The sequence below is a fragment of the Salmo salar genome, chromosome 22 (genome assembly GCF_965601325.2).
Source record: "Salmo salar chromosome 22, fSalSal1, whole genome shotgun sequence".
Taxonomy (NCBI): Eukaryota; Metazoa; Chordata; class Actinopteri; order Salmoniformes; family Salmonidae; genus Salmo; species Salmo salar.
The window spans coordinates 50652088-50668206 of NC_138312.1; the positions used below are offsets into that span (position 1 = coordinate 50652088).

The 16119-nt window shown below is 41.6% G+C and overlaps 1 protein-coding gene across 1 annotated transcript in view; it reads left to right on the plus strand.

Moving 5' to 3' along the window:
- The first annotated feature begins 1054 nt into the window (after positions 1 to 1054).
- Positions 1055 to 16119, plus strand: part of LOC106583652 (stathmin-3) — a 35477-nt gene continuing 20412 nt past the window's right edge. The window contains exon 1 of the mRNA XM_045705115.2: positions 1055 to 1268. Within this exon, the coding sequence (XP_045561071.2) occupies positions 1250 to 1268 (19 nt within the window). The 5' untranslated portion in view covers positions 1055 to 1249. The remainder of the gene's footprint in view (positions 1269 to 16119) is intronic.

The following is a 16119-nucleotide window of genomic DNA, read 5'->3' on the forward strand; positions in this document are numbered from 1 at the left end:
ACACGGCCAAACACTCCCTAACACGGACGACGCTAGGCCAATTGTGCGTCGCCCCATGGACCTCCCGGTCACAGCTGGCTGCGACAGAGCCCTGGGCTCGAACCCAGAATCTCTGGTGGCACAGATATCACTGCGATGCAGTGCCTTAGACCACTGCACCACCCGGGAGGCAACCCTCAGTGTATTTAAACCTATGTTCTCTGTTTCTCTGTTGCCAGTTCGTCTTGTCTTGCCAAGTCAACCAAAGTTTTTCCTAGCTCCTGTTTTTCCTAGTCTCTCTTTTCTAGTCCTTCCGGTTCTGACCTTTTGCCTGCCCTGCCACTGAGCACGCCTGCCTAACCATTCTGCCTGCCCCTGACCTCGAGCCTGCCTGCCGCCCTGTACCGTTTGGACTCTGGCCTGGTTATGAACGCTTGCCTGTCCTCGACCTGCCTCTTACCTGACCCTCGTTGTTCAATAAATATCAGACTCGAACTATCTGCCTCCTGTGTCTGCATCTGGGTCTCGCCTTTTGTTGTTATAGTAAGGTCTACACCTGTTGTATTCGGCGCATGTGACAAATACAATTTGATTTGATAATTGTTGCAGTCATTTCAGTCACTGTAGTAGCTGACGTGTATAGTCAGTGGTGGAAAAAGTATTGAAATCTCATACTTGAGTAAAAGTAAAGATACCTTAATAGAAAATGACTCAAGTAAAAGTGAAATTCACCTTAATTAAGAAAATAATATTTCAGTAGAAGTCTAAAAGTATTTGTTTTTAAATATGCTTAAGTATCAAAAGTAAATATAGTTGCTAAAATATACTTAAATAATTTAAAATTCCTTATATTAAGCAAACCAGATGGCACAATTGTCTTATTTTATTTATTTACAGATTGCCAGGTTCACAATCCAACCCTCAGACATAATTTACAAATTAAGCATTTGTGTTTAGTGAGTCTGCCAGATCCCCTATTGATGTCACTTGATTAAATCCACTTAAATCATTGTAGATGAAGGGGAGGAGACGTGGATTGGGTATGTGTGCCATTCAGAGGGGGAATGGGCAGGTTGCAGCAACCCCTAGTGCTGAGCCGGCTGAACATTGTTAACGCAGCCACGCAGAAAGGCTTGTGCACTGCGCCACTTGTGGGCGGATATATACACTCAGCCCTCTCTCTCTCCTTCTCCTTCTCCTCCTCCTCGCTCACATTCTCTCTTCTCCTCCATCAGGCAACATCCTGCTCTCGCCTCCATCTCCAGCAACCATGTCCAGCACTGTATCAGGTAAGGCATATGTTACAACCTATTGTTTATAAAATGGGGGGATATGTATTTATCAGATACAATCCTTCTGTTGTATGGTTTTAGATGGAATATCTAGATGTTATTGGAGATGCACTGATGGGTGGGGTGTATTTTGATATGTATTGCTCAAATAGGTTCTTCATTTTATATGTCATTTTTTTTTTACATGTAAAATAGATCTTCAGAGCATTTTTTGTTTGATCTAATGTCTGGCCACTTGAAAATCCACTATTCATGAATGGATGAGATCTTGGTTTCGCATTTGTTTCATTTGAGTGCTTCTAAAGGTCGTATGTTGAAACTGAGTATGTCTCTCTAAAATGACCAAGTGTGGATTATTTCAGGGGATCAGATGGTTTCCATTTGTGATTAGAGATCTCAGGGATTTGCCTCCAGTCATACCAAGGGCTGCGTCTCAAACGGTACCTTATTCCTTAATAAGTAATGCACTACCTTTGACTAGGGCCCTAGGGGGAATTGGGGGGCCATTTGTGACGCAGCCAAGGTGTGACTGCTGGTAAAATGCCGGCTTGATGACGCAGATCTGAAGCAGTAAAAAAGGAATCTCACATTGAGGCTTGCAGTGCACGCGGCAAATTATACAGTTCAAATTCTAGGTCCTATACAGTTCATTATATAGGAATCACCAGGGGTGTAAACCTCTGACAAAACTATGGTACAGTATTGGATACAAAATATTATATTGAATTCATCTGATTCGATATAGTCTGATACTGACCTTTATTTGCTAATCCCTCTTTTGATGGCATTCATGATCATGACATTTCACTTTTGTGCCTGTGGGGGAGGGGGGTGGGCATTTTAAAGTGTGTTGAATATGATAGTGAATAAATTGTCTTTGAAAGGCCTAATCGTTTTAGTTGGTGTGCGGGTAATTTGCAGTAATCTCTGACATGCTTAGCCCACCCAATTAGCCATGTACATACGATGTCAGTTCAGTTGGCTGTCATATACATTTTCAGTCCTAAAAGCCCTAAAAGTTAAATCCAACATTTCTGTTATTATGAATTGTAATTTGCAACCTTGTATTTAAAATACAAAAATGTTTCTTAACTATTGATGGCCTATTGCAACCCCGATCGGCCACCGCATTAACACGAGGGTTAACCAGCGCTAACTCAGTGTTCCATGCTCTGTGTAGCTTCTTTAGTTCTTGTCCTTCCATGAATCTGTTCACACAGATTGTGTGTGTATTAGTCTCATCTCTGTCTGAACATTGACCTACAGTATAATAGCTCCACGCTTGATTGAGGAAAAAGACAATAGGCACCTCATTTACAACAGCTATAGGATCTGGAAACATCATTGCCGACGCATCCAGCTAAAATTCAGGCAGATTAACAACAATACTAATTTCACCACTTTTTCATCAAAGAATAACAGTTCTCTGCACAGGTATTGCGGATGAAGTATATATACAGCATGGAAAAAGTAGTAAACATCTTATGGCAATGTGGATTATCATCCTTTCTTGTCAGTACTGTTGTTACAGTGTCAAAAGAATGTCTAAAGTATCCGTATTGTTAATGTTGCGACAGTTCGTTTCTGGTATCAGAACAAAATAGTCAGCACATAGTAACTTCTGATTTATTTGTACTTTAATTAATGCAAACACGTGTGTGGTAAATGGGTTGTTCGTATATACGGTCTCGCTGTTTTACCTCGCAGGGCAAACAGAGAAGAGAACGACACATCCTATTGTTCTCGCTTTTATACTCTGACAGAGATAGTTCCCGCTCAATGCTGGCCTGTCAGAGGGAGGAGGAGCGTGGTTTAAACTTGCTCCTCCTAACGTCGGTGTGCAGGCTGATCCCAGCGTCGTGACGCACTTCCTGTTGCCGGTTGTAGTTCTTCTTGTCTTCAACAGTTGATTTACCCGTAGCTTCCCCGGTATATTATATAAGTTATGCATACAAATAGTCAGTTCAACCCTAACAATCCCCCTTTTCACACCCCTTGGGGTGTGAACATACTCTAATAAGAAATTTCAGGGAAATTTAAGAGTCCCCCTTTTGACACCCCCTAGGGTGTCACTCAACACAATTTGTATATCTCCATTTTAATGATTAAGTGATTAGTAAAAAACCCTCACATCCTTCCGGCTACACCTATTTTGTACTAGGTTGACTATCAGTCATCCAGGAACTTCAAACCTTCACATAAGGAAAGACAAATAGTATACAGGATAAATTCATAACATATTATTCAACACGTATAAAAAATATTTTTGCGACAGTGGCTACACCTAACATGTGTGGGACAGACTCTTTGTCCCAGAACTTAAAACCTTCTCATCCACCTGCCACTACATTCAATACATATGAATTGATTGTGCATACGCTTTATTCAACCTCTTCCTCAACAGTAAAACAAGGATCGTCCTCCGACAGATCCATCTTTGGCCCAGAGCTGGATTTAGTGTTCTCCGGGGTCAATTCCATCAAAGGCATCATTCCGGTTGCTCTGACAACTTCTGTAAGATACTTTCTTATGCAAGTTCCTAACCACCCTTTGTGGTAATTCCTGTCGTATCCGTCCTTTGCTGGTACTAGCCCACCCTTCATCAGTTATATGTGCTCTGAGGTTACACATTTTCTCCTGTGCTTTCAAACCTAAGTCAGTCAGATTAACGATTACTTTCAGCCATTAAAATCATCTTAGTTCTCGGTGCCATTCTTGTATCTACAGGCCACACAACATATCAATAATAGGAACACCAGTACTAGGGTCAGAATTCCAGTATCCACCATAGATGTGTACTTGCCAAAAAAGAAATTCATCCAATTCCCCTCATATACCCCCGCTACACCATTCATTTCAGCAGATAGCTTGTCAAGTCTCAATAGGGCTTAAAATCATATCATTTCCATTACAATCCACCCGTTTTGCTAGATATTTCACATACATTATAACACATTTATTTTTATTGGATTCAGAAATTTCACACAAATTCAAACTAATTCATGCATCTCAATAGATGGTCTCATCTAACATGTGCTCCTCATATTTGAATGAATCCTCCACCAGACTCGGCGGTAGGTACTTGTCGTCTCATTGGTCTGAACTTTGACTCGGTCCGTAGCTCATCATCTGCTCCGTTATCCATCTCTCTAGAGTTCTGGTGATTAAACCTCTCGCACACGGGACCAAACAACAACCACACAATGCAAACACACTCATACAGGTGAAAGCAGCCCATAATACAGTTCTTACACCACTTTTCCATTTCCCAAACATGAGCTGTGCTATCAGAAATGTACGTACAGCAATGAACCTAATCATTCTACCTACACCGCCCTCTTTGCCCGTAACCTATCGAGAGTCATTCTATTTTACCAGGTCATGAGGGAGGTGGCGGATAATTGGTCAGAGAACCTCTTTACTGCATCCCCGGTTTCATTCATGAATCTCTGTTGATTATAAAAGATGTCATTAATTCAATCCACATTTTTATTTATTGTCAACTACCAAAATAATGTAGTGTTAAAGCCCTCACATATGTGATTCATAGCTTTGTATTCATCTGGAACCTCCCTGAGGATGCCAACAGCATCCATCTAGTCAAAGCTATTTCCATCCTTGTCAAAACTCCTCCTGTGCCTTCTTTAGCCTCCTATAACTGGTCTCTGATAATTAATGGTTGGACCAATAACCCCAGGGCGCAAGTTCCTAACCACCCTTTGTGGTAATTCCTGTCGTATCCGTCCTTTGCTGGTACTAGCCCACCCTTCATCAGTTATATGTGCTCTGAGGTTACACATTTTCTCCTGTGCTTTCAAACCTAAGTCAGTCAGATTAACGATTACTTTCAGCCATTAAAATCATCTTAGTTCTCGGTGCCATTCTTGTATCTATCACACTGGTGCTCATCAGGAGTTAAGGTGAACCGAGGTGGTTTGGCTAAGTACTTCAATCTGGCCAACCCCAATTCCTGTACAGCTGTCTGCTTCCCCAGGAAATTGTTTAATGTTTACCTTAAATTCTACATCTTGATCTTCTTTGATTCCTTATTCTGTATGTCACTCATCAGTGTATTATATAGTTTATCTTCTACTTCTTCTCAATGACAACTGTATCGTATGATTAGTACCAGAAGGTGGTGGATCTGAATGAATCAGAAAGATTAGACTATGATGCAGCTCAGAGTTTCTACTCTTCCCAAAAACCGCCAACCCTCTCCCGCCCTTAGTCTCGCTGCTTGGTACCACCCCATACTCACACCTCTAGGAGCACACACAGTGATGAACGGTCGGGATAGGACATCTTCGTTAAGGAGGTAACCCCCAGACCTTATTGGTTCTCGGCTCTTCTCCTAACTCTGTGTGTGATCATCAGTGCTCATATGTGTACATACCTTCTTGCAGTGGATAACGTGGACCCAAGTGACTCTCTCTGCTTTTCTAATGGCAAAGGCAATGGTTTAACAGCACCTGGTATGGGCCTTCCCAACGGGACTGCTTCCAGTTTTTTCTCCTCAGGGACTGGATCCACACCCAGTCTCCTAGTTGGATTGAGTGAATCACCTTCTCCTGTAATTCACCTGCTGGACACAAAATCTTGGACATACGGGTTTGGTTAACAGTCTTCTCATGTGCTCTGCTAGTATTTCTTCAATTTCTATGTCTACCTGTTCTGTTCTCTCTAACTCTGGCATTCTATAGGCTCTACCTAATTAGCTAAACTGTCATCCATCATTTAAAAAGATAGATCCCAGTAAATCAACACTAGGGATAATATCTTGTCCTAATATTCTAGCTACCATAATCATGTCCACCAAGTAAGTTGGGAACACTTCTACCCATTTGCTATACTTATCTGTTATTGTTAAACACCCCTTCTTCCCCTCAATTCGGAATAGTTCAATAAGTCAATTTCCAAATGTTGGAATGGACATTCTACAAAAAATGTTTTTGTTCTAGTAGCATCCTATCCTGTTCTATCGCCTGCTCTACCATACTCCCCCTTTTTATACATGGCTCAAACCATGTATCAATTTTGCTGCATTTCTTAACAATGTCTTTGGTAAGGTTAGTAAATTATCCTTATGTCAGCCCTTCTCTTGTAGGATTGCCCCCTTTCATATACCACATGTCCAATTCTCCCTGGGGCATTCATCCTTAGCTACCCTGTGCATTTCTCTATCAAGTGTCTTATCTTCTTTAAGATTTAACAACTACTTTCAACTAAATTATCATATCTTTTCCTAGCGAATTTGACCAAACATAACTTAAAATCAAAACTAAAATACATGCTAATGGAGCTGACAGGATATTAATATCCTATCTAAATGAACCTAACTACATTATCCTTCTATCTTCTATTCTTATGTCTTTTCTGTCTCTCCCAGTGTCATTTCTGTCCTCACCTGTTTATAATTTAACTATGCTGGTCGTCACTCACTAACCGTTATCTAATTCTTCTATGTCACTTTTATCTTCTCTTCCTTGCTTATGCTCTCCTCCTTCTACTTCCAACCCATCAAGGTCTCAGCAGTGCAGGGGAGTACTAGATGTCTCATTGTCTTATTACATAGCTACTTAAATTTATCTCGATACCCTCAATAATCCTGGATCACCTACAGATGTCATATTTCCCTGTCCTGTTGACTTAAGTCTACCATTATTAACCTTAATTAACAACAAAATATAATATTACTATTATATTAATTCCACAGTCTTGTTGTGTTAAATCTCTTCCACTGCTTTCAACCACAGCTGACTTCCTAAGGGAAAATAAACGTATCTAGATCATGTAAAAAATACCCCTAATTATCAAACGATATTCCCGTAACATAATCAGATCAAAATGACTAATCTGAACTACTCCCCAAAGAAAAATTATTGTACCCTTTTCGTCATTTTGTCTTCTCATTGGTTCAAATTATCAATTGTGTCTAAGAACTTTAACTCCATCATAATTATCAGTTATCCACATATCCTTAAAGTCAGTATCACAAATGACCTTAAATTCACCATCCAAATGGCTTTTCATTGCGGCTGATCAGACCACAAAAGGAAAAGTCACCAGAGGGGTCAAAAGTCATACCCCCTTTTCAGAACCGTGTTTCTTACTATATTAGACAAATGAAGCTAATAACTTTATCTACATTTTGTATCTCAAGTTCCCAGAACATTCCCTATTAAAAGAATTTCACGTGTTTAATTAAAACTCAGAAAACAAAACTTCAAAATGCCATGTGTGTATACCCCTTTAAGATATCCTGTCCCTAGATATTTTTCTCAAAAGAGCTAAGCGCTCCCTTTTCCATAAAATAACCACTTTGTCAGCATTTCCTCATACTACACCGATTCAGAAACCCAAAAGTGAACTACAAACAAAACCTAAAAATGCTTATAATTCCATTGTACTCCCCCCAATCATTAGTTTTAAACTTAATTGAACATGCGCTACCCTTGGATACAATACTGTACTTCAATCTATGAAACCCCATATTTTAACGTACTATTTGACTAATTTAACCCAAGATTGCTTAAAACCTTACAACCCTTTCAGTTTGTCTGCAAACCGGCCCATTCTGTTTGTTAGGAATACCCTGCCATTATACACAACTGTGTTTAATGTGCACCGTCCCTGTAAATATAAAATTAACTCAACCTGCAATTCACTGTACTGTCCTGACATTGTTCCACGTAATGGAAACAGAGTATAATGTTTAAATACATAAACTTCCTTTTCTAATTCACTGGTGTTACCTAAACATTCAAACCCAGAAGCAATAACCAGCTTCACATCACCAAATGCTGCCTTCCAGCCAAACATAGCCCAAGCATAGCTCAGCGCACATAACCAATTCCTTTCTCATCTTTTGTTTTACCCGTAAGCAAAAATATAACCCACTACTCAACCAACATTCTGCCTTACCTCTATAGTAAGATTAAAACCAAACTTTACAACTTCCTCTTCTCTTTCAGCTTCACACTTATGAAATATCCAAGACTTTAAAAGTAACATGTAAATCGCCATACTTATAAAAATAACATTATTCAACTCTTTCTCTGTATGCCATTTCCAGCAACAGACAACGTATTATATCAAAATCCCCTCGCTATTATTTTCTAATTAATTAGCCTTTCAATTTAAACTAATCAAGCTATCAAAACGTTACATTTATATCTTAAACAAACGCTAGCAACCGTATCTCTCCAGGCAAAACATATATTCGTACATTTTAGTCCCATGGTGCATGGGCTGGGATCCGAACCCAGGCCTCCCGCATGGCAGGCGAGAATTCTACCACTGAACCACCAATGCTATTGCTTAGAGCTGCAATTTCGGTGGTTGTGTCCTACTCAGTCACAATGTTTACAGGATGTTTTACAGTATCTGGCGAGATGTCCCGTTCTATCGCAGTTAAAACACCGCTTCTCTCCGTCATTGTCAGCGTGTCTCCCTGTTTTTCCCCTTCTGTCTACGGAGTCTCTGCTCCTCCCCGCTATTTCTCTTAGATTTGCTATCAGGTACTCTGTTACCCCGACAGTTACTGTTAGATGCTCTATCTCAACCGATTCACTCTTTTTGCAGTTTCGACCTATTTTATTGCAGTGTTTACACAGAACCTCACATTCTCTAGCGAAATGACCCGGTTTGTTACAGTTAAAGGATCCATTTCTCCCTTTCTTTTGTCTATTCCCATCCGGTCTTTGATTATGATAAACGAGTCTACTGGGGGCTCCGGGTTGTGCAGCACCATTTACACGCTCTCGACCCCACGTTCTCATCATTATATCTCCCTCTGTTTCTATCCACTTTTTTAATAAAGTGGCTAAATCCTGTCCTCCTCGTTACTTTGTTTTTCTTTCCCCATTTTCTTAAGTTTCTCTGTCATTGTCAGTCCTATTCTCTCCTTCTGTCTGGCTTTCTCCATTGCTTCCATAATTTTACCTTCTCTGGGTTCTCCCGCTTTCTTCCATTTCCCCTCTGCTTTCTGAATTTTCCGCTTCAATGCTCCCAGTATTCTACCTGGCTCACCTTCTGTGGGAACGCCATCAGGGGTCAATACCCAACCATCCTCTATCCATATAGTTTCTCTCCTCGTCTCTTCCATTCCTTCCCTCCATTGATTTCGAGCGTGGATTTCAGAGCCTTTAATACTCTCTCCGCTTCTTCACTGGTATTGATGTTTTTGTTTTACTGAGTTATCCCCGTATTTATTTTCCGACCAACACAAAAATAATTGATAAATCAAATCAAAATCAAATCAAATTTATTTTTATATAGCCCTTCGTACATCAGCTGATATTCTCAAAGTGCTGTACAGAAACCCAGCCTAAAACCCCAAACAGCAAGCAAAGCATGTGAAAGAAGCACGGTGGCTAGGAAAAAATCCCTAGGAAAAACTCCCTAGAAAGGCCAAAAACCTAGGAAGAAACCTAGAGAGGAACCAGGCTATGAGGGGTGGCCAGTCCTCTTCTGGCTGTGCAGGGTGGATATTATAACAGAACATGGTCAAGATGTTAAAATGTTAAAATGTTCATAAATGACCAGCATGGTCAAATAATAATAATCATAGTAGTTGTCGAGGGTGCAACAAGCACGTCCGGTGAACAGGTCAGGGTTCCATAGCCGCAGGCAGAACAGTTGAAACTGGAGCAGCAGCACGGCCAGGTGGACTGGGGACAGCAAGGAGTCATCATACCAGGTAGTCCTGAGGCATGGTCCTAGGGCTCAGGTCCTCCGAGAGAAAGACAGAAAGAGAGAATTAGAGAGAGCATATTTAAATACACACAGGACACCGGATAAGACAAGAGAAATACTCCAGATGTAACAGACTGACCCTAGCCCCCCGACACATAAACTACTGCAGCATAAATACTGGAGGCTGAGAAAGGAGGGATCAGAAGACACTGTGGCCCCATCCGATGATACCCCCGGACAGGGCCAAACAGGCAGGATATAACCCCACCCACTTTGCCAAAGCACAGCCCCCACACCACTAGAGGGATGTCTCCAACCACCAACTTACCGGTCCTAAGACAAGGCCGAGTATAGCCCACAACGATCTCCGCCATGGCACAACCCAAGGGGGGGGCGCCAACCCAGACAGGAAGACCACGTCAGTGACTCAACCCACTCAAGTGACGCACCCCTCCCATGGACGGCATGGAAGAACACCAGTAGGCCAGTGACTCAGCCCCTGTAAAAGGGTTAGAGGCAGAGAATCCCAGTGGAAAGAGGGGAACCGGCAAGGCAGAGACAGCAAGGGCGGTTCGTTGCTCCAGCCTTTTCGTTCACCTTCACACTCCTGGGCCAGACTATACTTAATCATAGGACCTACTGAAGAGATAAGTCTTCAGTAAAGACTTAAAGGTTGAGACTGAGTCTGCGTCTCTCACATTGGTAGGCAGACCATTCCATAAAAATGGAGCTCTATAGGAGAAAGCCCTACCTCCAGCCGTTTGCTTAGAAATTCTAGGGACAATTAGGAGGCCTGCGTCTTGTGACCGCAGCGTACGTGTAGGTATGTACGGCAGGACCAAATCGGAAAGATAGGTAGGAGCAAGCCCATGTAATGCTTTGTAGGTTAGCAGTAAAACCTTGAAATCAGCCCTTGCCTTAACAGGAAGCCAGTGTAGGGAGGCTAGCACTGGAGTAATATGATCAAATTTTTTGGTTCTAGTCAGGATTCTAGCAGCCGTATTTAGCACTAACTGAAGTTTATTTAGTGCTTTATCCGGGTAGCCGGAAAGTAGAGCATTGCAGTAGTCCAGCCTAGAAGTAACAAAAGCATGGATTAATTTTTCTGCGTCATTTTTGGACAGAAAATTTCTGATTTTTGCAATGTTACGTAGATGGAAAAAAGCTGTCCTTGAAACAGTCTTGATATGTTCTTCAAAAGAGAGATCAGGGTCCAGAGTAACGCCGAGGTCCTTCACAGTTTTATTTGAGACGACTGTACAACCATCCAGATTAATTGTCAGATTCAACAGAAGATCTCTTTGTTTCTTGGGACCTAGAACAAGCATCTCTGTTTTGTCCGAGTTTAAAAGTAGAAAGTTTGCAGCCATCCACTTCTTTATGTCTGAAACACAGGCTTCTAGCGAGGGCAATTTTGGGGCTTCACCATGTTTCATTGAAATGTACAGCTGTGTGTCGTCCGCATAGCAGTGAAATTTAACATTATGTTTTCGAATGACATCCCCAAGAGGTAAAATATATAGTGAAAACAATAGTGGTCCTAAAACGGAACCTTGAGGAACACCGAAATTTACAATTGATTTGTCAGAGGACAAACCATTCACAGAGACAAACTGATATCTTTCCGACAGATAAGATCTAAACCAGGCCAGAACTTGTCCATGTAGACCAATTTGGGTTTCCAATCTCTCCAAAAGAATGTGGTGATCGATGGTATCAAAAGCGGCACTAAGATCTCGGAGCACGAGGACAGATGCAGAGCCTCGGTCTGACGTCATTAAAAGGTCATTTACCACCTTCACAAGTGCAGTCTCAGTGCTATGATGGGGTCTAAAACCAGACTGAAGCGTTTCGTATACATTGTTTGTCTTCAGGAAGGCAGTGAGTTGCTGTGCAACAGCTTTTTCTAAAATTTTTGAGAGGAATGGAAGATTCGATATAGGCCGATAGTTTTTTATAATTTCTGGATCAAGATTCGGCTTTTTCAAGAGAGGCTTTATTACTGCCACTTTTAGTGAGCTTGGTACACATCCGGTGGATAGAGAGCCGTTTATTATGTTCAACATAGGAGGGCCAAGCACAGGAAGCAGCTCTTTCAGTAGTTTAGTTGGAATAGGGTCCAGTATGCAGCTTGAGGGTTTGGAGGCCATGATTGTTTTCATCATTGCGTCAAGAGATATAGTACTAAAACACTTTAGTATCTCCCTTGATCCTAGGTCCTGGCAGAGTTGTGTAGACTCAGGACAATGGAGCTTTGGAGGAATACCCAGATTTAAAGAGGAGTCTGTAATTTGCTTTCTAATGATCATGATCTTTTCCTCAAAGAAGTTCATAAATTTATTACTGCTGAAGTGAAAGCCATCCTCCATTTGCGAAGGCTGCTTTTTAGTTAGCTTTGCGACAGTATCAAAAATAAATTTCGGATTGTTCTTATTTTCCTCAATTAAGTTGGAAAAATAGGATGATCGAGCAGCAGTGAGGGCTCTTCGATACTGCACGGTACTGTCTTTCCAAGCTAGTCGGAAGACTTCCAGTTTGGTGTGGCGCCATTTCCGTTCCAATTTTCTGGAAGCTTGCTTCAGAGCTCGTGTATTTTCTGTATACCAGGGAGCTAGTTTCTTATGACAGATGTTTTTAGTTTTTAGGGGTGCAACTGCATCTAGGGTATTGCGCAAGGTTAAATTGAGTTCCTCGGTTAGGTGGTTAACTGATTTTTGTCCTCTGACGTCCTTGGGTAGGCAGAGGCAGTCTGGAAGGGCATCAAGGAATCTTTGGGTTGTCTGAGAATTTATAGCACGACTTTTAATGCTCCTTGGTTGGGGTCTGAGCAGATTATTTGTTGCAATTGCAAACGTAATAAAATGGTGGTCCGATAGTCCAGGATTATGAGGAAAAACATTTAGATCCACAACATTTATTCCATGGGACAAAACTAGGTCCAGAGTATGACTGTGGCAGTGAGTAGGTCCAGAGACATGTTGGACAAAACCCACTGAGTCGATGATGGCTCCGAAAGCCTTTTGGAGTGGGTCTGTGGACTTTTCCATGTGAATGTTAAAGTCACCAAAAATTAGAATATTATCTGCTATGACTACAAGATCCGATAGGAATTCAGGGAACTCAGTGAGGAACACTGCATATGGCCCAGGAGGCCTGTAAACAGTAGCTATAAAAAGTGAGTGAGTAGGCTGCATAGATTTCATGACTAGAAGCTCAAAAGACGAAAACGTCATTGTTTTTTTTTTTGTAAATTGAAATTTGCTATCGTAAATGTTAGCAACACCTCCGCCTTTGCCGGATGCACGGGGGGTATGGTCACTAGTGTAACCAGGGGGTGAGGCCTCATTTAACACAGTAAATTCATCAGGCTTAAGCCATGTTTCAGTCAGGCCAATCACATCAAGATTATTATCAGTGATTAGTTCATTGACTATAACTGCCTTGGAAGTGAGGGATCTAACATTAAGTAACCCAATTTTGAGATGTGAGGTATCACAATCTCTTTCAATAATGGCAGGAATGGAGGAGGTCTTTATACTAGTGAGATTGCTAAAGCGAACACCGCCATTTTTAATTTTGCCCAACCTAGATCGAGGCACAGACACGGTCTCAATGGGGAAAGCTGAGCTGACTATGCTGACTGTGCTAGTGGCAGACTCCACTAAGCTGGCAGGCTGGCTAACAGCCTGCTGCCTGGCCTGCACCCTATTTCATTGTGGAGCTAGAGGAGTTAGAGCCCTGTCTATGTTCGTAGATAAGATGAGAGCACCCCTCCAGCTAGGATGGAGTCCGTCACTCCTCAACAGGCCAAGCTTGGTCCTGTTTGTGGGTGAGTCCCAGAAAGAGGGCCAATTATCTACAAATTCTATCTTTTGGGAGGGGCAGAAAACAGTTTTCAACCAGCGATTGAGTTGTGAGACTCTGCTGTAGAGCTCATCACTCCCCCTAACTGGGAGGGGGCCAGAGACAATTAATCAATGCCGACACATCTTTCTAGCTGATTTACACGCTGAAGCTATGTTGCGCTTGGTGACCTCTGACTGTTTCATCCTAACATCGTTGGTGCCGACGTGGATAACAATATCTCTATACTCTCTAAAATCACCCCGCTTCTAGTCCACCTCGCTTCTAGCCCACCTATCTAAACTTGGTGTTCGTACACTTGACAAATACCAGATATCAACAAAATCAATAAATCAAACCATTCTACACCATCAAACATTTAAACATTGAAACAGCAAGTTAATTGATAAATCAACCCGTTTTAGCCCCCCTTATTCCAACGTGGTGCCTGCGTACCATCAACCATTGAACATAAATCAATTGATAAATCCCCAGCAGTGCCCACGATAACCCATCAATTAAAACATATATTTCTTCAAACTTAACCATACCCTTAGTACATCAAAATCACATTACCCCACCATTCAAAACATATACGTTACAACCCAAGGCACGCCTGCAGTATGTGCCTTACCAATAGCCACAATTATCGTCCTATGTAAAATATTCCTCCAGTCCTTTTACTGGCCTTTAAGTTATTTCAATTATTCCCTTTACCCCCGGGTCGCACCCTCCAAGTGACAATCCCAGCCTGAGGTCTCAGTATTTTCTATTTTATTTCTCCGGGTGGCACCCTGTATGTTACGATCCCAGCCGGAGATTTCGTTATTCAATTATTCCCTATTTCACCGGGTCGCACCCTACCCGTAACGATCCCAGCCGGAGATTTCAGTTTCTATTTTTATTTCTCTATTTCTCCGGGTCGTACCCTTTGTTACGATCCCAGCCGGAGATTTCATTATTCAATTAGTCCCGGTATCTCTGGGTCGTACCCTCTGTTACGATCCCAGCCGGAGATTTCAGTATTTTCTCCGGTCCTAATCGTGACCTATAGTGTCACGGATCTTGCCGGTAGAACAATACTCAAAGTTACCCAGGTAATAACAACACATTCACCATGAGTTTGCATGTCACTATAATGACTCTATAATATTTCTAATCTACTCATAATAATTCATAATTTTGTACACTTACATCAAACAGGTGCTTCACAAATTAACCTTTTGGGCGCACCCTAGGATAGGGGGCGCCACAGCGCATTTTGAAAAAAATGTGTGCCCATTTTCAACGGCCTACTAATCAAACTCAGAAGCTAGGATATGCATATAATTAATACCTGTGGATAGAAAACACCCTAAAGTTTCCAAAACTGTTTGAATGGTGTCTGTGAGTATAACAGAACTCATATGGCAGTCAAAACCCCGAGACCGATTGAAACAGGAAGTGGAATTCTGAATTGTGGACTCAACTTCACATCTTTCCCTATTAATCACACCGTGAGCTATCGTTCATTGAGCACTTTCTATTGCTTCCACTAGATGTCCCCAGTCTTTACACAGTGGTTTGAGCCTTCTACTGTCGAAACTGAATGAATGAGACGCTGTGGAAATTGGTCACAGAGGGAGGGCCATCACCATTATGACGCCCTGTCTACCCCCTCCTTTTGAAACGTTTTGAAACACAATACAATCGTCCCCCTCGAATCTTATTGGCTCTCTTGTTGAAACAGGCCCTGAAGATTTATGTTATACAACGTTTGACATGTTTGAACGAACCTAAATGGGGGAAAAATGTTATTTTTCGAAACCGCTGTCCCGCGCCCGACGGAGCATTTGGATACAGCCTTCAGACGCGCTAACAACAGCAAGCTAATGGAACATAAAGGATGGACTTTTTCGACCGAAAATACATTTGTTGTGGACCTGGGATACCTGGAAGTGCTTTCTGATGAAGACAACTAAAGGTAAGGGATTATAGACAATAGTATACAAGATTAGATGTGATATGCGATTGTTCCAAGATGGCGGCGAGCTGGAATTACTAGCTAATTTTCTGAGTATCGCATCCCCTTTTATCGCAAAGTGTGATTACCCAATAAAGTTATTTTTAAATCTGGTATGACAGGTGCTTTCAAGAGATATTCATCTATAAATCTTAGAATGACAATATTACATTTTTAAAATGTTTTCGAATAGTAATTCAGTAAATTGTAGCACTGTTTCCCGGGATGCATTTGAGGGAAAATAGTTAGTCAACGTCAGACCCCGATGTAAAATGCTGTTTTTATATATAAATATGAACTTTATTGAAC